The sequence below is a fragment of the Puntigrus tetrazona genome, chromosome 11, assembly GCF_018831695.1.
Source record: "Puntigrus tetrazona isolate hp1 chromosome 11, ASM1883169v1, whole genome shotgun sequence".
NCBI lineage: Eukaryota > Metazoa > Chordata > Actinopteri > Cypriniformes > Cyprinidae > Puntigrus > Puntigrus tetrazona.
In genome coordinates, this window is record NC_056709.1 from 4,699,365 (window position 1) to 4,726,292 (window position 26,928).

General features: G+C 42.6%; 1 protein-coding gene and 1 long non-coding RNA gene across 18 annotated transcripts in view; both read left to right on the forward strand.

The window, feature by feature from the left end:
* The window catches only part of LOC122354128 (band 4.1-like protein 1), a 150,167-nt gene that overhangs the window by 52,060 nt on the left and 71,179 nt on the right, over positions 1–26,928 (forward strand). For 11 of the 17 annotated variants that reach the window (XM_043252162.1, XM_043252163.1, XM_043252166.1 and 8 more), the window contains exons 1-4: positions 6,038–6,226; positions 6,974–7,086; positions 7,932–8,093; positions 23,979–24,083. The exons of 1 other annotated variant lie outside the window; for it this stretch is intronic. In XM_043252162.1, coding sequence (XP_043108097.1) covers positions 6,193–6,226; positions 6,974–7,086; positions 7,932–8,093; positions 23,979–24,083 — 414 coding nt within the window. In that variant the 5' untranslated portion in view covers positions 6,038–6,192. Of the gene's footprint in view, positions 1–5,995; positions 6,227–6,973; positions 7,087–7,931; positions 8,094–23,978; positions 24,084–26,928 lie in introns of those variants that run through there. 5 more of the 17 variants (XM_043252169.1, XM_043252173.1, XM_043252168.1 and 2 more) reach the window with 5 other exon arrangements.
* Positions 14,706–15,117, forward strand: LOC122354131. Its single transcript, XR_006252087.1, has 2 exons — positions 14,706–14,837; positions 14,897–15,117. It is a non-coding gene; the product is annotated as an uncharacterized LOC122354131 (long non-coding RNA).

Below are 26,928 nucleotides of genomic sequence, written 5' to 3' on the forward strand. Positions count from 1 at the left end.
TACTGTGATGAGTTGGCTGCCCCTCCCCTTGATTGTCATCATCCCCCGTCCTTTATTTGCCGCCCTTCACCAGGCTGCCAGCGAGAGTGGGCGTGTCTCAGAGGAGGGGCATGGCATTGGACAGTTCTGGCGGCGTGTGATGAGACACACCTGAAGTGGATCGAACCTTGTCACCGCCGCCGTTTAATGATGAGCGCGCCTCTCCTCGAGAGACCAGTCTCTTTCCCCGTGCATGCACGCTGGTGTCCTTGTGGGTCCAGGAAGAGTGCGTGAAGGCACTCGCCACGCCGCCAGAGAAGCGAGCTGTCGGACTCCGTAGTCCCGGTGAAGACTGCACACGTATACCCCTGATGGGCCAGGATGCCAGCTATTTATCCCTTCTGACTGCCAACCGGAAGAAGCCGCCGCCCCTCGCTCCCCAGATCAGAGAGGGGAGCGTGTGCGGCCACCGGATTCTGCCCCTTACCTGGACCCTTCCCCTTCAAACACTACCCTACCTGCACTCCCCCTGCAGCATGACGAAGACACCAGTTCCCCTGTTTGTTTTGGACACTTTTTCCCCTGTACACTTTGTATATTTTTGTTAATAAAAAGCCTCTCTGAGGCCTGACGCCACACCCACTGTGTCTGTCATTGGCTCCTCCCGCCACAATACATATACTAATACTAATACTAATACTAATTTCATGATATCAGTATCCTGCTTCTCCCTTTGCTGTAGGTTTATAGCTTGCACATTTCTATGCACTTCAATTTGTTGGCAAGACAGAAGCAATCAGGAAGCTTGCAGGCCATAAGCTTCAGATCAGCCATTGAGCTGTTCTGCCCCCGGTTGGTGAGAAGTTTGTGAGCTAACTGTCACCTGTGGCAGCATCATCTGTCAGGAACAAACAAGGATTCAGTTGAAGGTTTGAACTCAAATTTATTTCTTCAGAATCAATAAACAGTCAACAAATGAGCCTCCAGTCACTCCACTAGGCACGGAGCATTTGGCGTAGGGAAATCTGCACTTATAGTCTTCTGCATCAGTGCTGTTGTAACATCCCAGCAAAAGATCTTTGTAGAATACTCTAAAAGGGGCAGGTGAGGAGGAACTGCAAAACACAGCACTGGAGGAGCCAGGACAGGAACAGGGGAGCAGAGGTCTGGAGGAAACAATGGGCAGAGCAAGCAAAAAGGAGTTAAGGCTCACCTTGTCGCAGACGGAAGTTCTCAACCAGAGTCTGATCCAGAATGTCCTGGGCCGTTATCCAACTCCTCTCCTCCGGGCCATAACCCTCCTAGTCCACCAGAAACTGGAAACTCCGACCACGGCGTCTAACATCCAGGAGCTTTCTCACAGTGTACACTGGAGTACCATCCACTATACAGGGAGGAGGGGAAGTCAGGGAAGAACTCACGAGATTAAGGGGGGAACGAAACAAAGGCTTAACCCTGGACACATGTCCGACCAAGTGTGTGGGAAGCTTGAGCCACACAGCCACTGGACTCAGAACCTTGGTGATTGGATATGGCCCAATGAACCTGAATGAAACCTGGAGAGGCAGGTTCTTGGTGGAAAGCCATACCTTCTGACTACACACATACTGAGGAGCAGGAGTCCTGTGACGAACAGCCGCTGCTTTGGTCTGTCTGGAAGCCCGGGCCAAGACCTCCTAAGCCCTCCTCCAGGTGCAACAACACCGACCGACAAAGGCTAAGGCAGACAAGACTGCAACCTCAGGCTCCTAAGCAAGGAGAAGAGGTGGTTGATAACCCATAGAACACTGAAAGGGAGACATACCTGTAGACGCTACAGGAAGGGAATTGTGGGAATATTCAACCAATGGAAGCTGCTGACTCCAGGAGCTCGGACTATGTGATGCCATACAGCGGAGAGCTCTCTCGAGATCCTGGTTGACTCACCCGGCTGCCCATTGGTCTAGGGGTGAAAACCTGAAGACCTTATTGAAGCCCCGATCTGTCTACAGAACTCTTTCCAAAACTGGGATACACACACTGTCCTCTGTTGGAGACCACATCCACCGGAGGGCCATGAATCTGGAAGTCGTGGTTCACCACCACCTGTGCGGTCTCCTTGATGGAGGGGAGTTTGGGCAAAGGAATAAAATGGGCCGCTTTGGAGAAGCAATCCACCACTGTCAGTATCACGGTGTTGCCTCTCGATGGGGGACGGCCAGAAACAAAGTCAAGGGTCAGGTGTGACCAAGGAAGAAAGGGAATGGGCAAAGGCTGCAACAGACCAACAGGAGACTGGTTAGAAATCTTATTTTGAGCACACACCGAGCAAGCCAACACGAACTGCCTGACATTGGAAGCCAAGGATCCATATCAGGATCCATATCCCTCCCAGGTCCCTCGAACAGACAAGAAAGGGCATCAGGCTTAGTTTTCTTGGAACCCAGCCAATACAAGAGGGAGATGTTAAACCGCCCAAATAAGAGTGCCCAGCGGACCTGGCGAGCATTTAACCGTTTGACCGAACGGATATATTGCAGGTTCTTATGACCTTCCAAACCAAGAAGGGCTGCACAGCTCCCTCCAACCACTGGCGCCACTCCCCCAGAGCCAGCCTGACTGCCAGCAGCTCCCTGTTACCTATGTCATAGTTTTGCTCTGCAGGATTTAGACGGTGAGTGAAAAACACGAAGGGGTGCACCTTCTCATCTCTAGGGGACCGTTGACATAGAACCGCACCTACACCGATCTCTACCTCAATAAATAAACTGCCATTCAGGATCTGGAAGACAAAAAACAGGAGCAGAGATGAAACGGGAGGCCTTCTGAGCCTGAGAATTCCACCTGAATGATACCTTGGGTGAGGTAAGTGCCATTAAGGGTGCAGCTACCAGGCTAAAGTTCCGGATGAATCGCCTATAGAAGTTGGCGAACGCCAAGAACCGTTACAGTGCCTTCTGAGAGTCGGGGGTTGGCCACTCGGCTACGGCCCCTACCTTGACAGGATCAGCTTTAATCCCCTCCGCTGAAATAATATGCCCCAAGAGCAAAAATGACTTGGCGTGGAACACACACTTCTCTGCCTTCGTATAAAGCTGGTTCTCCAGCAGCCGTTGTAGCACCTTACAAACATGTTGAGTGAGTACCTGCAATGAGGGTGAGAAGATGAGGATATCATTGAGATACACAAAGACAAATCTGTTTACCATGTCTCTCAACACGTCATTGATCAGGGCCTGGAAAACAGCTGGGGCATTGGCATTTAAGGACTCCTTAATACACTTGTCCATGGCCTCTCTTTCAGGACCAGACAGGGAGTACAAATGCCCTCTAGGCAGAGAAGTGCCTGGTATTGATGGCACAGTTGTACGGCCAGTGATGAGGTAAGGATGTGGCCCGAGACTTACTGAAGAACCGACAAAGATCGTGGTACTCCTCCAGGACTTCAGAGAGATCAGCGTCTCCATCTGAAACACAGAAGAGGGAGACAGGAGACAAGGCAGCATCCAAACATGAAGCAAGACAGAACTGACTCCAAGATAGCACAGAGTTTCCTGACCAATCAATGTGAGGCTTGTGCTGCACCAACTACAGGTGCCCCAGGATAACAGGGGCTCCCGGAGAGTCAAGAAGGTACAGCTCAATTACCTCACGGTAATTGCCAGAGACCACTAGATTTACTGAAGGGGTGGAGTGGGTCATGGAGAAGAGAAGGAGGCCATTGAGAGAGCGAACAGGGATAGGGAAATGGAGAGGAATGGCAGGAATGCCCCACTGTGCTGCCACCGAGGTGTCCAAAAAATTGCCCTCAGCTCCCGAGTCCACAAGAGCTGGACAAGAGTGAATGGAATCCTCAATCTGAATGGACACATGAAGCAGGGTATGAGACTTGGGGGATTCAAAACATGGAGAAGCGACCATCAGGATCCCCGGCTTTTAAAGGACACCAGATGGCTCTGTGTCCAGGCTTGCCACAGTATAGGCAGAGGCCTTGAGTAAGTCGATCCTGCTTCTCCTGGGCAGTAAGACGAAGGCGACCCACCTGCATGCGTTCTGGGTCTGCTGTAGGAAGTGAGGAGGAAAGGGTAGAATTGGCCACTCCCTCATCCAAGGTCCAGGAGGACCGAGCAGCCCACCGCTGATGGCGACGCTGAAGACGTCTCTCCATGCACAGTGCCAGTTCCACTAAACAAACTGATCAGACTGAAGTCATGACATCATCTTTGAAAGTTTTGTCCTTACCCTCTGCATATCACTTCAGCGCTTGTGGGCAAGGGGTACTCGTCAACGGGTCAGGCTGGTGCATGTCTGAACACTCTTTTGGTGTTACAGGCATCCGGGTTTTACAGCCGCTTCAACTTCATCACTCACCAAACTCAGGTGGACCTCTTTGAATCTCAAGACAGAGCAATGTCCCCTCTGGTTCCCTCTAGTTCATCCAGGGCTGTATACTTACCAGCAGAATCAACTTTAAACACTTATTGTCTTAATAATAATGCATCACAAAGGTCTGCTTTAGTTTGTGTACAGACACAATGAAAACAAAACATTGTGCTTTTTAAAGATAAACGCTTTTTGATGCTTTCTGTCATTTGAGTTGACAGAAGTTGAGTTGACACACAGCCAGGTGTGACCCTGGAGCACGGGAACCTAAACACCAAAAGGTTTTTACAACTACATTTGCGAACTGTTTGTCTGGTCTGAGTATAAAAGGAAAGTGACAAAACACAACAAAACACGAATCTGCCAGATCGGCCCATAGTGTGGTGTGTGTCCCCATACACCATACTATGTACTTTCTAAAGACCAGGTATAATGACCTTTTATGTTTGTTTTGCTTTGTATATGTACTGCTGATCAGTTATCAATCAATCAATCAATCAATCATTTTTATTTATATAGCGCTTTTAACAACACAGGTTGCATCAAAGCACAGTACAGTATAAAGCAGAAGAATACAATGACAGGGATGTATAATGACGAGAGTGAACAATTTGTTATTAAATGCAGAGACGGTCTCTGTAATCAATTCGACCATAATCACTAGAAGTTAAGTGTCCCTAACAAAGCAAACCACAGGTGACAGCAGCAAGGAACCAAAACCCCATCCATACAGAATGAAAAAACGCGCCGGGAATGTTTGTGTAAACAAGATCCAGCATGTTCGCTCCTCTCGTAGCAAAGTCCACATGCTGATAGAATTTAGGGAGCACTGTTTTGAGATTTGCGTGATTGAAATCTCCGGCAATGATAAACAGTCGGGTTGAGGGTTGAGCGTTCTGCAGCACGCTCATAGCTTTGTACAGCTCGCTCAGAGCCTCCTTCGCATTAGCACTGGGTGGAATGTAAACTCCGATGGTGTAGACGGTGGTGAATTCCCGGGGTAGATAAAAGGGTCTGCATTTGACAACAATGAACTCCACTAGCGATGAGCAATAGTTCGATATAAGCACAGAGTCCTTGCACCATTCCGTGTTGATATAAATGCACATGCCACCACCGCGAGTCTTTCCACACAGTGCGGCATTCCTGTCGGCACGAAATGCGGTTAGCCCGGTTAGCTGAATGGCGGTGTCCGGAACTCTGTCGCTGAGCCACGTTTCCGTAAAGACAAAGACGCAGCAATCCTCATACTCACGCCGTGTTGCTCGGTGAAGTCGAATGTAGTCCATCTTATTGTCGGGTGAACAGACGTTGGACAGAAAGATGGAGGGGAGTGCCGGCCGGGCTAGGGTTAGCAGTACGGACACCCGCCCGTTTACCACGCTTCCGTTTCCTCCAACACCACTTGCGGTGTCCTCTTCCCCGGCCTTCGGCATCAGGAGACACCGAGGACTGAGGGCTTGGTCCGCACAGCAAGCCGAGGTCCCGGAGTACGCGTGCAACGTTGTCGCACAGTTTAGTTGTTGCGTCGTTTCTGAGTAGTTTCAGTGACTGTCGTTGGTATCCATGCCCTACGAAATTTTGGCTGAAGCATACAAAATAACGTCTTGAACAAACAAAAAACACCATTTTGGTTCCGGAGTGGCCGCTGCGTGCTACTGCCGCGCCGCCATCTTGGATCATACTTCTTTTTACATTAGGTTCTATGTCTGCTATGTCAGTCTATGTCAGTTCTATGTCAGCTGATCATCAAGGATCACCTCAAGGTTTTTGGCTGAACCCAGTGGAATTATCGTTGATGAGCCCAGTTGGATGATACAATGGTGCTGAACTGATGGAGCAGCTGGAAAGATGAAAATATCTGTTTTTGCCTGGTTAATTTCAGGTGATGTATTTCATCCATGCTGAGATGTTCGTCAGGTAGTTTGAGATCCGATACTATTGGATCATCTGGTTAAAATGAGTTAGAAAAATAATGTTCTTGAATAATGTGTGCCAGTGATTTAGTGTATATAGAGAAAGAGGAGGGTCAAAGGAACCCTGTGACCAGTTTATGTGATTTCCTTTACAATACCCTTACAAGTGAGTTAAGATTCAAACCAGGGAGTGCAGTTCTGGTGAAGCCCAGTGATGAGAGGGTGAACAGACGGATTGATGATGATGATTAATGTCAAATGCAGCAGATAGATCTAGCAGAATGAGAACTAAATATCTAGACTATTGCACTCCATAGAGCTTCAATAGGTGAAAGTAAGGTGGTAGTCAGGATCCAGGACCGTTTTAAGGCTATTTGAGAGCCTATGGATTAGATCTAGAAATTGCTTGCCATTTTTGTATGCATTACCAAGTGAATGAACACGAAGACAAAGTAAGGTGTTAAGAACAAGACAAAAATTCTCAAAATAAGGACAAAATCTACAAGTCTGATGTAGCTTATTAAATATTTTTAAGCAGTTAACTCCATTTTATCATTTACATCTGAAACTGAAAAAACCCATAATTTTTCATATATCTGCATATTTTTGAGTAGTCTTTTTTTTGTACTGCAATCCAAGATTTATTAATAATCCAAGTCCAAGTAATATTAATCAATAATTAATCAATGTGGAATAAATAACTTTTTTCTTTTCAGAAAAAGTTACTATGAGGACAGAGACAGGGCTTGGAACTGAGGTGACACCCCAACATAAAGGTACTGAAGTAACCATTCCAGAGTCAGTCACAGATGGTAAAATGGCAAAAGAGGTAGGCAATTATATATACAACTAATATTGTAATATTTGATCATTTATTTTTCCTTTGAAAACTCTTAAGTCAGTATAGTCAATCAACATGCAGGAAACCATTTGACAAGAAAAACACAAGATTAATGACATGACAAAGAGGACCCACTCCTGTAAACTTGCACGACTGCCTAATTGTCACAGCAATTATCACGGGTTCAAGCATTTTAAGGCCTTTGAGGTTGTATGCTTTTAGAGTCTAGGCAACCTGTATGTACAGCTGACAGTAAAGTACATCAAAAATGGCCAATAGGCTCATAGACACACATATATGAAATGGTTAAACTATTATATTAATATTCAGTAAGTATGTTTACACCCACACACACCTACATGGTCATACATGAACACACATTGTGTTGCTATTTTAGATACTTGAAATAAATAATAGGTGACAGTAATTGCAAGACTTCTGAACTTGGAACACCTAATACGAGTTTACAAAAGGTTTCGGATATAGCTCAATTTATTATTGTGAAAGTGGTGCATCCTAGAAAAATCTCAGTACACTTTTGTTCGCGCTTTCCCAAGGATTGCAACAATGTAAAATTGTTGAGTTTATGACAAACTGTGTACCAGTTAGGGCCAAAAATGTGTGAAATGTTTGTATTTTTGCGCTGTAGAGCCATCTTTAGACTTTGTCATCCTCTCCCCAAAGCTCTATGAGCTCTATGATCTAAGGTTTTACGGTTTAGGCTGCACGATCAGTTTTACTGCAGAAAAATAATAATATGAGCTTGAACCCTTAAATATAATGTAATATAAACTGATATAATGTAAGATAAACTGATAATATACTGATTATAGGATGTCAAGCCTCATGATGACCCTGGAGAGGTACATGATGCATCGGACAAAACAACATCCAACAAGAGCCCAAGATCCCCTCAGAAAGGCTCTAAGCAATCCAAGACCGTTTCCTTTAAAATCACACTTTTGGACAGTTCTATTTATGAAGAGAATGTTGAGGTAAGTGAAAGCATTTCAGTGGTGTATGCATAACAGTTATCTTTATGTTTATGCTATGATTCAAGATTCAAGATTATGCATATGCTATGCACTAAAGAACCCTTAAGAAACTCATAAATCAACTTTTTTTTTGTATTCACTCAATTTTGGAAAAATTATATTAAATATTAAATATGGCAGGAAAGTCATGCCTTCTAAATTAAAGAGCCAATCGTTGGTTGGTAAATCCGTTGCATCACTCCGGTTCCGACTCAGGTTCCCTTAGAACCAGTTGATGCACATGCGCAGTATATATAGGTGAACCCTATATATCCCAATCCGAATCACCTATATAATTTCTGATGAAAATTAGAAAATCATATACTGATATACACAACAATGGTCTCCGGAAGAGGTTTGGATAAGTGATAGTTACATTCTCTGTCATCACGAACACAAAGATATTGCAGGTGCAGAAGGTCCTTGCCTGGAACACAAAAGGAAAGGTGTCTTGGAGTCAAGGTTTGCTCATCGGAGCATCGGTTGCACATGTTGTGTGTCTTCTGCCTCTCTGGGTTAGAAACTTGGAGAATTTGGTTGATCTGCTTTGTCTCTTTAGGATGGAGACTCAGAATGTGCAGTATCTGTTGCTGTCTTGCTGGACAAAGACTCTGAATAAAGTTTTTCCTCGCCAGCTTAAGGCTCAGAATGTGGCCGTACGAAGTTGGAGACTCAGGGCCTGGTTGCCTTTTCCCTAATGGGACAGTGTCTATGTACTAGATGCTCTGTTGCAGGCCTTAATGTATCTGTTAATGTCTTTTGGAAGGGTACCTTTAACTCCAATGAGGAGGAGATTGCAATCTCCATTTCCATGCTGTGATTAGAGCAGGGGATAAGGTGTGGCCCACCGTTCTTTCCCTCTATGGAACTTATTTGCATAGTCCACAACACAAAGTCAGTAAAGTGTCACTAAACTTTCTCTCACTTTCCAAACCACAAACAGAATACATTTGGCAGTGTTGCGAACACTTTAAGTCCAAGCATGATGAATTTGTTTGTGTAGTTCTTTGTGTAAGATGTTGCACTACACATTGCTGTCACTGAGAATACTTATTTCTCTGAAGAAGTATAAGATGTGTGTTATAGTTTCACCAGTTTAAGGTTTGATAAAATAGATATTAATGGATTTGGTGGCTCTTTGTGATCTCTCTTTGTTTCACCCACTGCTGCTACATCCAGAGGTCCAAAAGGAATATTTATGTTGTTCACAGGCCAAAACCTTAGCAATCAGTCTGTTGTTGGGTAAAGGACAGAAACTGCATTTTGACCAATGAGAAGTGCTTTAATTCCTGGGCTTTTTACCAAAGGTCGTCTTCTTGTCCTTTAAGAGGTGTCTGGCTGTTGTCCTGGCATCTTTACCTGATGGAGTTGGAAAGTTTGCTTATGTTAGTCCACCTAGATCCTATCAAAATTTAGCAGATCTTTGTCCATTATAGTGGTCGGAGAGGAGCTCCGTAATAATCTGGACCCTGGAATGAGTCCACTACAGTCTTTATCATGGTAGAGACTGTATATTACATTTTGTTTATTGTTTTGGTATTTTCATAAGTAAGATGTACATTTTCAAACCTCTTAGTACAAAACTTTAAACTGATCACACTAGTCATTCTTTCAAAACCAGATTTTTCAATCACAAGGGGTTATATACTGATATAGACCGATCTCCTGGATTGTACTTTCCGCTTGGCCGTTTGTCTGTGGATGATAGCCGGAGGATAGGCTGACTGAAATGCCTAGGAGGCAAAATAAGCTTTTCCATACTCTTGAGGTAAACTGTGGTTCCCTGTCTGATACGATATCTTCGGGGAGGCCGAAGTGCCGAAAGACATTGTGAAACAGAGCCTCCGCCGTCTCCATAACAGTTGGTAATCCATGCAGGGGAATCAGCTTGCAAGATTTAGAGAAGCGATCTACTACTACCTGGATGCATGTGAATCTGTTGGATGGAGGGAGGTCGTTGGCAAAGTCTATGCCCAGATGGGACCATGGGCAACATGGAATGGGTAAAGGGAGGAGTTTACCTTCATGTAGGCAGTGAGGAGTGGAGGTGATGGTGCAGACAGAACAACCCTTGATGTATCGGCCGACATCCCGGGCCATATTGGGCCACCAGTAGCTATTTTGGAGGAGTGAGAGGGTTCGGTAGCTACCTGGGTGCCTAGTTCCCGGAGAGGTGTGGACTGAATCCAGAAGGGTAAACCGAATTGTGGATGGAGCGTACAGTTTCCCTTTCTGGACCTCCCGGTGGAGCAGGCTCAGTTTGAGTTGCTTTGAGTATTTGGTCATTGATGGACCATTGGATGGGAGCAAGGAACGTTGTGGGTTTGGATTCTTCAGGGATTGGATCTGGTTGGTGTAGGCGGGAGATTCTTATGACCGGGTCTATAGGAAATTTTAAAGGCCCATCTTGCCTGACGGGGGTTTAGGCGTTTGGCTTCTCTGAGATACTGTAGATTTTTATGGTCAGTAATCACTTGGAATGGATGTTTTGCCCCCTCCAGTCAATGACGCCATTCCTCTAAGGCCTTGATCACCAGGAGCTTTTGGTAACCTACATCATAGTTCTGCTCCGCCAGGGACAGTGTCCTTGAGAAGTAGGCGCATGGATAGAGTACAGGAGGCTCACCTTTCCACTGGGACAGGACCACACCAGTTTCCGCGTCCACTTCAGCTACAAAGGGTTGGTTAGGATCGGGATGAGAGAGAGCTGGAGCCGAGCAGAGAGTGGATTTCAGAAGGGTAAAGGCTTTCTCGGCATCAGGGTTCCAGTTTATTGTCTTTGCGTTATGTTCAAGAAGGGAGGTGAGTGGTGCAGAGATCTGACTATATTTGGCAATGAACCGATGGTAGAAATTAGCGAATCCTAGGAACTTTTGTAACTGTTTTATGGAAGTAGGAATGGGTCAGTTACATACTGCTTCACGCAGTTCCTCCAGTGCAGTGGGAGAATGCGATAGTCTATACAGGGTCAGTCCTCCATCCTTCTTGGCCACAAAAAAGAAGCTGGACGCGGCAGGAGATGTGGATGGAGCCAGGGGTGACTCAGTATAATATCCACTGTGGCATCCTCCAGGACCAGCAGGATGATGGTTTCAGTGTGGAGACAGCAAATTTGTAGGGAAAGAGTGGGTGTACAGTGTTGCACCAGGCCGTTGTCCCATCCTTAAATCCTTCTCCTTTACTTCTCTGTTAATCTGTCACGATCTGGTCAATGAGACAGACACTGAATAGTTTCCAACACGGTAAGTCTTTTAATAGAACAACTTAGGAGGCATGAAGCCGAACACAAATATAAGCAGGTTGCTCAAACTCAGAATCAGGACAATCATTGAGAGACAGGCGCCTTCCGGCAGGCAGACAGAATGAGCAGATAGGCAGTCAGACAGGCTGGATGATGACCAGAGTTTGGGGTATGTAACCTCATGATCAGCCGTGGAAGGAAGGGTGAAAGTGTGTTTTATAGGGAAGCAGGTGAGTGGCTACAGGTTAGAATTCCAGTGATTGGGATCGTGACCAGGTGATGGGTTCGGGGATGAAGGAAATGATGACGGCCAATCAAATGTAACAAAGTCACAATTGTGTCAGTGCTAGCTGGATGCAAAACAAGAGAAGAATGAGGTGGCTTTTTCAAAACAATGCAGATTCGGCTACAAAAGGATCTTAAAATATCTTTGATGTTGGATGCCAGAATCGACGTAGTACAGCTGTGGTAAAACACTATGAAACAAGCAGACTGGACAGAAATGGTCATCAAAAATTTTTGAGTTTGTGCACTTCTTATCAGAAAAGATTCAATGAAGTATTGTCTTTTGTTGTTATGGGCGCATCTAAAGTTTTATTGCATCTCACAATAGTGTCTGCGTACATGTGTGTAAAATGACAAATTGACGATTGTTATATAATCATGTGTTATTGTATATGCAATGTTTTGATTAGCTGGACTAGTGACTAATAACGTTAGCTGGAATAATAAAGTAGCTGTAAAATTTGTTGACTGATGAGATCTGATTCACCTCATAATAACAATCCTGTCAGATCATCTGTCCTTGTGAGTGTACAATAGAGAAAGGGGAGGTAAACTTTCCTTGTATGACGACATAAAGAGAAGTTTCCAGAATTGAGAAAATGAAAGCTCAGATAGCCCAAAGGGGAAGCAGGATATCCAGGGACCATAGGCAGGCTAGCTCATTAATGTTAAAAAAACTCATAAAGTGACATTTTCATGCCATGGGACCTTTAAAAGTACTAAGTTGAAAGATCTTAGTGTTGTGTGATTATGTGTAATGAAAATATGTGCAACTACAATGAAATCATGAGATCAGGGTCCGTATTGTTAAATATTCTAAGAATTCTTTCAGAGCTCCTAATTTAGCTTAAAAATGTTGGTCCCACTTTGTATTAGGTGGCCTTAGATATAATATACTTACATTTAGATTAATAATTTGGTACAGTGCACTTATTGTGTACATATATATTTTACATTGTACTTTTACTTAACCTTACGGTATCCACCTCAATAGCAAAACAGTAAGAACACAATAAGTACATTGTGCAATTACATAGTAATTAAGTATCTAGTATAAAGTATCTAACTAGGTCTGACTTAGCTTACAGTTTTTTTCAATTGCTTACAAGCATTGTTCAATACTGAAGCCAAATTTTCAAATGTGATGCAGTCTTAACTGTGAATCATTTTTCATTGCATTCAGACAAAATGCATGCAATGACTACATATTTCAAAATCCACGAACACTTTTGTCATGCATACTCCACAACCTGAAACACACAAAATGTTACATAACAAAAATGTTGGAACAATGCTTTATAAAAGCATGTACTGACAATTTACTAATGATTACCTAATGATTCATAGTGTAATGAATTAGCTCATAAGGGGGAATATTTATAATCAATTATAGCCAGGTATAATTAATAATAAATATTTAGATTATATTTTAGAATTAACTGTTGCAGAATTAACACAATTATCTGATCTGTTCGTCCACTGAGTAGACATTATTATTTGTCAATTCTAGGAAAGGTTATATTCCTGGTTAAGGAAGAATAGCTTTCCTACTCTGCAGTACTAGCAGTAATTTAGCATGTAGCAAGGGTCAACATTCAGTGACTTCAAATTGTGAGCAGCACTCAGAGACAATTAATTGTGAATATAAGGGATTTAAACAACAAGCTATAGACATACAACACATTAACAAAACACATATACTTAAGATACAGGAAAGTAAGGAAGAAAGATAGAGAGAAGAAGAATGGCAGTATTTCACATCAATTAACTAGTGATGATACGTTAAATCATCATTTGAGGGTGTCACGTTTCCATGGTTTCTCGGGAGAAGGAGCGCTCGAGACTCGAAATAAACTTAAATAGATTTAATCCAACAAGGGCAAAATAAATATACAAAGGCAGGCAGAACAAAAACCATGAAAAGAGCTTGGGAACAAAACATAGGGTAACGATGGAGCGTTGTAACATTGATGATCCGACAACGTGCACACAAAACACAGGGCTTAAATGCACAGGAAATTAACTAAATTAACGAGACACGGCTGAAGACAATTACACAATTAAACACAAAGGGAAGGCAGGGCACAGATAGCACGTGGCTCGAGACAAAAAAAAAAAACATTAATAAAGTCCAGAGATGTGACAGAATGCCCCCCTCCCGGAAGGTGCGTCCTCGCACCTAAAGTAACATCAAAAAAAGCAAACAAAACGACTCGAAATTGGGGATACCGGATCTTGGGAGGAGGTTTTGGTGGAGGATGGCCCCCAGGGGGGGTAAGCAGACAGGAGTCAGGGGGCACAGAAGGAGGGAGGACACAGGAGGAGTCCGGAGCAGGAGGAGATCCAGAGCCCAGCCATGATGGTCCATGGTGGCGCCGACGGAGGGAGGAGCCATGGAGGAGGAGCGGCCATCGACTCCATGGGTCCGACCGATGGCGGCGGAGGAGACTGAGGCCGATGCGGAGAGCCAAAGAGCCAGGGTGATGTCGAGGCGCTGGAGGTCCTAGGCGACGCCGTAGGCTTCGCCGACCAATGCGAGACGGGGAAAGAAGAAGGGCGCGGCGGAGCCAGAGCGACAGAGGACTGATGTGGAGCCGGAGGGAGAAAGGAGCGCGGGCACTGGAACAGTCTCTAGGGTGCGCTCTTGAGGCAGGCATACAGGACGGCTGGGCGGGACCAGCGGACTAACAGGACGGCTGGGCGGGACCAGCGGGCTAACAGGACGGCTGGGCGGGACCAGCGGGCTTACAGGACGGCTGGGTGGGACCAGCGGGCTTACAGGACGGCTGGGCGGGACCAGCGGGCTTACAGGACAGCTGGGCGGGACCAGGAACTCAGGATACACGGGAGGTGCCCAGTCTAAGTCCACATCATCCAGTTCCTCTTGCAGATCCAGCAGCCCCAGGTGGATGATCAGCTCATCCTCAGCCGATGTGCAGTGGGCGGAGCTCCACTCCGCGCTCTCATTGCCGTCGGCTGTCTCCACCTCAGCGAGCTCTGTTGCCGGCTCACGCACCTGGTCTGTCGCAGTCGGCTCGGGTCCGGTGGCGCTCCACGGCTCTGTTGCTCTCCTCAGCGATGGTTTCGTGGTCGTCCTAGACTCGGCAACTGCGCCCTCCGTAGGCACAGGTTTGGACTCCGCGACGCGGGGAGATGATGGGCTGGGTTCTGGATCTGGAGTGGGGCTGGTGTCGTTGTCCTCCAGCGCAACAGTCATCGGTGAATTGCACGACACCAGCACCCACTCGATGTAAGCGGCGACGCTCTCTCGAGGGCCATTCCCGGACAGCTTCGCTCGTGTGGTGGTGTTTAGTCCTCGGAAGTGGATCGAGCACAGGAAGCTGTCCGGGAAGCGCGAGTCGTTCGCGAGGGCGAGGAAGTCCTTAGTGTAGCCCTCGAGAGAGCGATCCTCCTGCTCCAGCAGGAGGATGAGGAAATTTGGGTCGTTGTAGGGGGAATCCATGGCAAAAAAAACCCCAAAAAACAAAAGGGGAAATATGCCGCTTCACTTTTATGGTCGGATCATCCTGTCACGTTTCTGTGGTTTCTCGGGAGAGAGAGAAGGAGAAATCGAGACGCGAAAAATGAACTTAAATAGATTTAATCCAAAAACTGGCAAAAAAAGGGGCAAAATAAATATACAAAGGCAGGCAGAACAAAAACCACGAAAAAGAGCTCGGGAACAAAACATAGAGTAACTTTGAAACATTGTAACATTGATGATCCGCCAACGTGCACACAAAACACAAGGCTTAAATACACAGGGAAATTAACTAAATTAACGAGACACGGCTGAAGACAATTACACAATTAAACACAAAGGGAAGGCAGGGCACAGATAGCACGTGGCTCTGAGAGACAAAAAAAAACAATAATAAAGTCCAGAGATGTGACAGAGGATAAAAAGAGGATCATTTTTTTTTTTTTTTAAATAGTATTTTTATTCGAATTTTTAATTTTACAACAAAAACAAAAACAAAAAAAACAAAAACAAAAAAAGACAAGAAACCCCCTCCCCCTCCTCTTAAAAAAAAAAAAAAAAAAAAAAAAAAAAAAAAAAAAAAAAAAAAAAAAAAAATTACAATAACAATTAGGGCATTGGGACAGATGTAGTATTATACACATTCCAACACAAAACACTTCACAAGAGCTAACAGCATGCTGCAATTCAATATCACTGGTCATTTTCACTATTAAATTGAGCAAGATGATCCAAAAATGGCTGCCATATGTTATAAAATTTATCTATGTTGCCTGCAATTCCAAACCGAACTCTCTCCATGTGCAGTATTCCTGTAAGAGAGCTTAACCAAGTCTTGAACTGAGGATATCCTCGGACTTCCAAAGTCGTAGAATTATACTCTTAGCAATAATCATTCCATAAATAACAGTGTTTTGTACAGAGTCATTATGGTCCATTAAAGAAAGAGAATGTCCGAATAGTGCAATCTCTGGGTCAGGCTCCAACACAAAACCATACATTTCAGAAAACCATTTGAAAATGTCACACCAAAAATTATAGAGCTTAGGACAAGTCCAGAAAAGATGGGTAAGAGAGCCTTCTGCAGACTTACACCGATCACATGTAGAAGAAATAGTGGGGAAAATTCTGTGCAGTTTAGACTTTGAATAATGCAATCTGTGCATCACTTTAAATTGAATTAACTGATGCCTAGAGTTAATGGAACAAGAGCGAATCCTGCTAAGGCTCTCCTCCCAGATCTCAGGTCCTATTTCTATACCCAATTCCTCCTCCCAAGCATTTTTAAGGGAGAGTGTGGAGCAACTACTTTCATTAGAAAGTGCATTCACAAAGTCAGAAACCAAATGTTTGGAATCAGGCGGGACTAACATCAGCCTATAAATTCTTCTTTCCTCTGGGAGAGTTTCAAAATTAGGCACTGCATGGCGTACATAGTTCCTAATCTGCAAGTACCGAAAGAAGTGTGTTTTAGGGAGAGAAAATTTGTCTGCTAATTGGGAAAAAGATGCAAAATGTTTATTTATATACAGGTCCTCCAAAGTAACAATGCCATTCTGCCTCCATATGCCGAATGTTGAATCCAATAAGGAGGGGGGAAATGCATGGTTGCGATACACCGGGGAAAAGACTGCAGTATCAGGCAATTTACAATTCTTCTTTATTTGGTGCCATATTTTCAGGCAGTTCGAGACAATAAGATTATCCACCTTTACAGGTGGAAGTCCAGGGGCTGAGAAAAGAAGCGCTGGGAGGGAACTGTTCCCAACACCACTTCTCTCAATTGCAATCCAGGGGGGGGTATCAACTGAGATCTCCATACTATAATCCTCCTGCCAGTAAACAAGAGCCCTTGCATTTGCTGCCCAGTAATAGTGTAAAAAGCAAGGTAGCCCCAGCCCACCCATCTCTCTAGGCTTCTGTAAATGTTTTTTTGATATTCTGTGAGCTTTGAAACTCCAAATAAAGGGTAAAATTACTGAATCTAGTGATTTGAAAAAGGCTTTTGTCAAAAAAATAGGTAAATTCTGAAATAGATACAAGAATCTAGGTAGAGACAACATTTTAACAGCATTTATACGACCTACCATAGAGAGAGGAAGAGTCCTCCATTTACTAATGTCCGATTTTAAGTTTTCCAATTTCTGTAAGAAATTCAATTTAAAGATTAATTTGGGATTTTTGGGCAGAGTAACACCAAGATATTTAAGTTTATCTGTAATTTTGAAAGGGAGATTTTCTAAAAATTCTGTATCAAGATTAGCATTTAAAGACATAAATTCACTCTTTTGCCAATTAATTGTGTATCCTGAGACTGTACCAAAAGATTTTATAAGGTCCAATAATATTGGGACTGACTGTTCAGGATCAGACAAAAAGAGGGCAATATCATCAGCATACAATGAGATGTAGTGGTCCACATTCCCCAGTCTTACAGGTTTGATAGATGGATGATTTCTAATATTAATCGCTAGGGGTTCAATTGCTACTGCAAAAAGTAAAGGGCTGAGGGGACACCCCTGTCGCGTGCCACGATGTAGTAAAAATGGCTTCGATTTTTCCTGATTTGTAAGAACAGAAGAGGATGGATGGGCATATAATGTTTTAATCCATGACACAAAACGACTCCCAAACCCAAATCCCTCTAAAACGTTTAGCATGTAGGGCCATTCTAATTGATCAAAGGCCTTTTCTGCATCTAAACACAGAGCAGCCACTTTAGAACCTTTTGGATATTTGCTATACATTATGTGCATTAATCTTCTAACGTTAAAAAATGAAAATCTATTGGGGACAAAACCTGTTTGATCTGCATGTATAATGGATGAAATATGTTTATTTACTCTATTAGCTAATATTTTGGTAAAGATTTTGATATCAGAATTAAGTAACGCAATAGGTCGATAAGATGAAGGCTCAGTTCCATCCCTACCCTCTTTCAGTATTAATGAGATATTAGCATTATATAATGTTACAGGAAATTTTTGAGTCTCTAGGGAATGCGTGAACATCCTCAATAGAAGGGGGGCCAGCTTCTCAGAATATTTTTTATATAATTCAATACCGAAACCATCAGGTCCCGCTGCTTTGCCATTGGGGAAGGACTTTATAGCATCAACAATCTCTTGGGACGTAACATCCGAATTCAGGGCCTCAGAGGCAGCGTCACTCAGCTTAGGAAGATTCACAGAGCTCAGCCAATCAGAAACATTTCCCCCTGCCTTTGATGAATACAATTCTTCATAATATTGTTTAAAACAATCATTTATGCCTTTTGGATCAACAATTACATCACCTGATTTTGATTTAATTTTGTGTATAGATTTATTGGCTTGTAAACCTCTCAGTTGTCGAGACAGCAATTTATGAGGCTTATCTCCCAGCTCAAAGTATTTTTGTCTCACCCTTAACAGCTGATCCCATACCTGCTCAGATAAAATAGTATTATATTCATATTTCAATTTTAGAATGGCTTGTAGTGTAGAAGGGTTAGAAGAGTTTCTATAAGAGGGCTCTAAATTAGATAGTTCTTCTTCTATTTCTAGGAGACGCGCCTACGTTTGTCTCGCCTGGCTGAGGACTCAAAAGAAATAATATGGCCCCTAATCACCACCTTAAGGGTTTCCCAAAGGATGGAATCAGTGACCTCAGCATTATCATTAATCTCTAAAAATTCTGATATCTTGTTAGATATAAACTGGGTAAATGTCGCATCAGAGAGTAAAGCAGGGAAAACGCCAGCAATATGGTTTAGTCTTATGGCCAAAATCAAAAATAACTGAAGTTGGTGCGTGATCAGAGATTAAAATGTTGTGATAATCTGAGGTGACCACATTTGATATAAGTTTAGAGTCTAATAAAAAATAATCGATTCTGGAAAAAGTCTTGTGTCTTTGTGAAAAAAAGAGTAGTCTCTACCTGAGGATGTAGCAGCCTCCATATATCGACCAGGTTCATGGAGGACATTAGGTCATTCAAAACCATGGAGGCAGAAGGCAACTGGCTTACCTGGGTTGACCTGTCCAAAATGTTGTCAAGCACACAATTAAAATCCCCACCTATAATTACATGCGAATCAGTAAAATCAGACAATAGGTTAAATATTTTGGTGAAGAAAGATGGATCGTCAAAATTGGGCCCATAGACATTTAGAAGTGTGACATGAAATGAATAAATATAACCCGTTACCAAAATATATCGACCATTTGGGTCACTCAGGGTAGAAATATGTCTGAATGGAACTGTCTTGCGAATTAAAATTGCAACTCCTCTAGCCTTACTGGAAAACACGGACTGAAAAATATGGCCTGCCCAGCTGCATTTGAGCATCTTCTCCTTTGTGGGCCTAATATGTGTTTCCTGTAAATATATAACATCTGCAGACAAGGATTTCAGATGTGAAAATACCTTAGCACGCTTAACCACATGACCCATACCTCGCACGTTCCAGCTGGTAAAAGTAATGCTGTTGCCCTTAGAAGGTAACCTAGAAGTCATACCACAAATAAAATTGAACAGTGTATATGCCTGCCGCCCTTTTAAAACATTTGAAGTAAAAAAAAGAATTAAGAGAAAAATAATAACCAAAAAAGAACATTACCCCCCAGCCCCCATCCCACTTTCCCAAACAAAGTGAGAATACACATCCCAAAAAATCACTAAGGGGTTGCCGGACCATCGGAACAGTGGAACTTCGGTCGTGTAGCTCCCACTCCATGCTTATGTAAAGAACTCAAGAACAAAACAAGCGGTCATCTAAATGTTCCAGTCTAAATAGCGCTGCTGAGAAAAGTCACCTACATACCCAAACAAAGGATATCAACACATGTCTTTAGCGGTTTTGAGACAGCGTTCCAATAAAGGTCACCGCTTCCTCGGAGAGAGAAAACACCTCATCAGTGGTACCGTGCGAAGAAAACGCAGTCTTGCAGGGTAAATGAACCCGCTCCTCACCCCGGCATCTCGAAGTTGTTTCCTGACATCCTGAAATGCCTGGCGCTGTTTCATTATTTCGGCGGGAAGATCCGGAAAAATGTGTATCGGCCTTTCCTTATAACACAGAGGGAACTGTTGTCGAGCCAGCTCAAGTATTTTTTCCTTCATTTTAAAGTGATGAATCTTGGCTATCATCACACGCGGCGCGCGTTTTCTCCAGGTGACTGCCTCCCAGCCGATGAGCCCGATCCACCTCAAGTGGTTTAGAAAAGTTACTAGCGCCCAGCAGATCGGGAATAAACTCCGTCAGAAATTCCGTGGGCCTGCCGTTTTCTATCTTCTCAGGTAAGCCGACGATTTTAATGTTTTGTCGCCTGGAGCGAGCCTCCAAATCAATTAATTTCTCACGAAGGGATGTATTTTCTGACTGTATTTTGAGCCACTTCTGCTCGACGAGTGAAAAGACGGCGATCATAATCGGCTGCAGCATTTTCCACCTCCGTGATTCTATCTCCGAGAGACACTAAGGTTGCTTGTGTAGATGCCAAAGATGCCTCCAAAAGATCAAACCGGTCTGTCATCGTTTTGCTCATATTCTGTATTGCCAACAGAATACTGGTAGACTCCGCGTCTACTCCGCAACTCATTCCCGAGATTGCCGCGGCCTGTTCGGCTGACTCCGAAGGCGACGGAGCAAGCGCCTCGTTCAGAACTTTATCCATCTTTTTCCCCTTGACTGTTTTCGGCTTAGACATTTTGTAACCTTGCCCCAAGAAGTGTCCAAAATAATAGCGCTGAAGAAACCTGAAAATTATGGAAATAACCGACTAATTTAAAGAAATGGAGGAGAGCTCGACAAACTACGACTACTCCATGTGGTGCTCACTAGCGCCCCCCAAAGAGGATCATTTTGATATCAAGAAAGAACCCCCTAGAAGATATCCAAGTAGAGATATGCTCATAGACATGAATATAGGCATTTACGGTCTAACTAAAGCAAATAAGGAGTTGTAATTAGGATAATAAGGTAAAGGGACATATGTACTACACAAACCTATATGAGGTATATTTCTAACTGTTTAATAATTGCTTAAAATAAAGAAAATGTCCTTATGTGTGTATGTATGATGCGTATTGCAATTGTGTGGCCAGACCACGTCTCTAATGAATCCATAGGTGAATGACACAGGGGTTTGTTACTCCTCGTTGGAATGTTTTTGGGGCTTTGATGTAGGGACTAGAGAGCAAATCTGTTTAGAATCTCTGTGATAACAGGGGAACCATGGGCAATTTCACACCCACAAAGACGTAAATATGAGGTCCAGGTCTGTAATTTATCTGCAAATGTCAAAAGGCTAAAAGGGTCCTTTAAGACACAGACCAATTGAGCATCTTGATCTTAGCCAGACGCTACAATAGCGTACACTTATTGTAAAGTGTTAGCCATTTTTCAAATGCCAACAAACTGCTTTTAAAACTGATAAAAGCACATTCAAGTCAGAACAATGGTATACTGGAGTTCCTTGACAGTTGTGGGTTGTGGCCATTCCGTGACTGCTTTCACCTTGATTTCGTCCATTCTGACACCCTGATGGCTGATATGGTAGCCCAGGAAGGAAGTCTTTGAAACATGGAATTCACGCTTCTCCACCTTGACATAGAGCTGTTTCTAGAGAAGTCTTTAAAGTATGGTCTTTACATGCTTGACGTGCTCTGCCTCTGTTTGGGAATAAATCAGAATATCATCAATGTAAGCCACCACATACATTCAGGAGATACTTGAATATTTCATTGATGAATGACTGGAATACAGCTGGAGCATTGGCCAGGCAATACAGCATAACAAGATACTCATAGTGCCCCCTGGTGGTCATAAACGCTGTCTTCCACTCGTCACCTTCCTTGATGTGGATGAGATTATAAGCACTTCTGAGGTCTAGTTTGGTGTATATGGTGGCCTCTCTCAATTGTTCCAGAGCAGAGGGTACAAGGTGAAAAGGGTAGCTGAATTTAACGGTGACATTGAGGACAAGGTCGTAGACCTCCATCCTTCTTGCAGAGGAAGAAGTAGCCAGCCCCAACAGGTGAAGTAGATGATCGAATAAAACCTAAACTGAGAGCCTCATCAATGTACTCCTCCATAGCTTGGCTTTTATTAAGAGACAGTGGATAAACTTTACTCTTGGGTGGCATGGCATTGGGGAGTAGGTCAATAGCACAGTCCCATGGTCTTTGAGGAGGTAGTTGGGTGGCTTTAACTTTGCTGAAAACCTCTAGGAGATTGTGGTAACATGAGGAAATTTTTATGTCCTTCTGGGTCTCTGGGATCTCTATCCTGGTAGTGCAAAACATAACCGGTTTAACAGAAAAACATTGATTTAAGAATGTTGATCGCGTTGAAACATTGCCTTCAGAGCTACATCATTCCAACCACCCTGTGCAGTGAGAGTTCTGAATGCAATGGTGAACTCGGTAGCTGTACGTTTCCCTTGCGTAATGTCGATGAGTTGACTCAAAATATCCTTGCCCCCAGCAGGATATTTGAACTCCCTGAGCTGCTGAAGATAATAATCCACAGATACTTTAAAACGTGGGTCAGACTCCCAAACTGCAGCGGCCCAGTAAATCACTTTCCCAGTCATTAAAGTCATTATAAAAGCACATCAGAACCATCAAAGTTGTTAGGTAGAGCAAAGCTTATCATTGTCGATGTGGGAGGAGGCATGGCCCGAATATAGTGCGTGAGATGTTCTTTTATCGAGTTGTTCTTGATATTCCTTGAGCATCTCCCATTGATATGCAAGCACCTCTCATCTGAGAGACCACCGCTGGATTCATGAAAGGCAAAGTATTTTGTAATGAGGATGCTGATGATGATTGTGAATCCATGTGCGGACGTTTATTGGGACAGTCCAACAGAGAATGGTCAAATACAACAGGCAGAAGTTTGTTAACAGTTAAGCAGTCCGATCGGCAAACAAGTTCAAGGTATTTCCAAATAGCAAAGACAGTAAAGCAGGCAATGGGTCGTATCAGAAACATCAATCTAATCAGGTTACCAGCATACAGGGATGATCAGAAGAGACAATGGTCAGGGTAAACAGGCAAGGTCATACACAAGATAGCATTCAGAATAATCATGAGAGAAATGCTTGGTAAGGCAGTGAAACTGGCAATACTTTGCAGTGATTGAAATAGGTGCTCTGGCTTTATGCTGGGCAAACAGGAAATGAGCGCAGAGGGTGTGGAGATGAGTCAGTACCCTCTGCTGGCGTAGAATTACAGAGACTTGTATCTGTCATTCCCAAAACAAATAGATGCTGTATTGGCTGCAAAAGGAGGCCCTACACCATACTAATGAATTATTGTGGTCTAAAACCAGGCGTTTCAGTTTTTATTGTTCAACCACTGCACACACACACACACACACACACACATATATACAGGTATATATATATATATGAATAAATGTATGTATTTTAGTGGTGTTGTATGAACAACTACATAAGCGGCATGAGGAGATAAAAGGTTTGTGGAAAATGGATACGTTTTGTGTATTATAATGGAGTCAGTAATTCATTAGCTTTAACATAAGATACTCATGTAGTTTAGTAGTGTAATTTCCTTTTTTTACACTTCACTTTTTTAAAATATTTCAATGTGTTTTTGCTTGCCTTACAGTTTATTTTTATATAAATGCTTATGCATTTTAGTAAAAAAATATGTGTAATAAGCAACTTACTGATGTGGTAGGAGCATGGAATTAATCTGATTAGGATCAAATCATCAAATTAACCAGTCAAAACATCTTATAAAACATGTTTACTTTTTTCGCTGTCTGCTAATTGCATCATTTATGTGAATGTTTTACCCCTTTCACATTTGTGTTTTGTTATTTTTGCAGAAACATTGTAAGGGGCAGGTTCTCCTGGACCTTGTGTGTGAACATCTAAACTTATTGGAAAAGGACTATTTCGGCATGACCTTCAGTGATTCTGACAGCCAAAAGGTCAGAGAACTATTGCAAATGTTTCTACCATTAAATCTCTGAATTGAAGTCCCATAGAACAGAATTAAATCACAAGTAAGTGTAATATGTAAGATTAATAATAATAATAATAATAATAATAATAATAAAATAGTTTGTAGATAGGTACCATTAATTACTCAGTGAGTGCATGTTTATACCTTGGTCCACCAACATGAGTACTAATAAATGATTCTGTAAATAAACTAACAGGTACATACACCCGTACTTGCATAATAAGTATATGAAAATAGGACTGTAAAATAAAGTTAAGCATTTTACACAAATATTACACAGAAATCACAAGTTCTTTCCAATTTTGTAAGCACTGTTGTGGAGAGCAATTTAACATTAACACACTTGTTGCTAATACATATTTATTATGTATATACCAAATACAGTATGTGTGTTGTTTGCTACCACATAATACCACATTTTTTCATAGGTACTACACATTTATATATCATATAAAGTAATGTGTTTTATTAGTTACCACATACAGATACTGCAAGGACATGCCTATTCTTCATTAATGTAAATAAATAAATATAAATATGAATATAAAAATATTAATAAATAAATAAAAATAATGTTATGAGGTTAATGTTTAAATTTATAAATCTGAATATAGAAATATATTGGAAAATAATTTTATACTTAAAACTTAAAACAGCCAGCAGGTGGCAACAAGTGTTTTAAATTGAATCACACAGTCCTTTTGGAGCTAAACCAATGACTGTTTTGAGTGAATCTGTAACTCAAAAAACTACACAAAAACAGCATTCTTGACTGCTCGTATCATATTGCTGAACAGAAGTATTTTTGCTTGCAGTTTCAGGGTTATCAGAATGCATATTGAAACATTCATTTATAGTGGAAAAGAAATCGCTCTCTCTATGTGTATTTATATATAGGTGCTGGTCATATAATTAGAATATCATCAAAAAGTTTATTTCACTAATTCCATTCAAAGAGTGAAACTTGTATATTATATTCATTCATTACACACAGACTGATATATTTCAAATGTTTATTTCTTTTAATTTTGATGATTATAACTAACAGCTAATGAAAACCCCTGTAACGACGATGCTGAAACGCTGAGACTGTCATCGGAGGCTGGTAGGCACAAATTGCTTGTTAGGGTGTATTGAGCTGGTGGTCATGAGCCGGATCTCTGAGAGAGGACTGTTCCTATCCCGCAGTCGGAAGCATCAACCTCAGCTATAAGATAAATCAGGGTAAGGGTGTTTCAGAATGGGGACTGAAGTGAATTTTTTCTTGAGGGAGACACAGGCTTGGTTGGCTTCCTTGATCCACTTTAGTTTGGCAGGTTTACCTTTTAGCAGAGAAGTTAAGGCCTGATGAAGCGCCAATAAAAATTAGCAAAGGCCAAGAATCTCTGAATGAGTTAAGGCCATTCAGTTACTGCTTGAACCTTTAATTCATTCATCTTGTCCCCTGGATGACTGATGTGGTAACCTAGAAATAAGGTTTGATTAACATGGAACTCGCATTTCTCTGCCTTCACCTAGAGCTGATTCTCCAATAATTTAGAAAGGACTGTTCTAACATGGGTGATATGTTCTGACTCTGTCTTGGAATATATCAAGATGTCATCAATGTAGGCTATCACAAACTGATTGATAGTGTCCTTAAAGATCTCATTGATGAATGATTGAAAAATGGCGGGTGAGTTGGCAAGTCCATATAGCATAACCAGATATTCATAGTGCCCCCTGGTGGTGAGAAAAGTGGTCTTCCGCTCATCACCTTTCTTGATCCTGATCAAATTATAAGCACTCCTCAAGTCCAGTTTTGTGTAAATAGTGGCCTCCCATAGCTGTTCCAATGCAGAAGGTACTAGTGGAAGTGGGCAGAGAAATTTAACCATGGCATTGTGCAGTCCTCTATAATCTATGCATGGTCTTAATCCTCCATCATTATTTTCAACAAAAAAGAATCCTGCAGCAGCTGGAGATGTAGAGGGATGGATGAAACCAGAAATGAGGGCTTTGGTAATGTATTCTTCCATTGCTTGGTTTTCAATTCTGGACAGAGGGCAAACCTTGCTTTTAGGAAGCATGACATTGGGCAATAGATTGATTGCACAGTCCCAGGGTTAGTGTGGTGGTAGTTGCGTAGTCTTGGTTTTACTGAATACAAGATTGTGGTAGCACAAAGGGATTTTTATGTGTTTATTTCAGAACTGGGGAAGCAATGATCATTACAGAACGTAGACCAGTTAGTGAACTCACCTCAGGAAATGTTGGGATCATGAATAGAGAGCCAGGGAAATCCCAGAATTACTTCATGTTTGGGCGAGTCCATGATGTATAATGTGATGGATTCTTGATGAAACAGACCCACAATGAGAGTGAGAGTTCTGGTTTGCTGGGTGATTTCTTCTCCAATGATGGTGTCACTGAAAGCTTTGATCTTGATGGGTGGGGTGCATGGTTGAGTGGGGATGTTGAATTTTGTGAGAATGTTTTTATCGATAAGATTCAGGGCTGCTCCTGGATCTATCATCACTGTTAATTTAAGAGATAAATAATCAGTTCTGAGATTAACAGGCAATGAGAAAATTTTGTTACTGGGTAGAGAGAAGTGTTCTATATTCACTCTAGGTGAGGTTCGGGTTTTGTATGGAAACCCTAGGCTGAGATGGCCTGCAGTGCCCCAGTAGAAGCAAAAATGAAGTTGGCCGCACCTCTCCCTCTACTACTATAAAGGTTAAGTTGTGTGGGTTCGTCGTCATGGCGTGCTTTGACTTTGGCTGGTATGGGTGAGTTATGTAGATCCCCTTTCTGATCTTATGTTTACG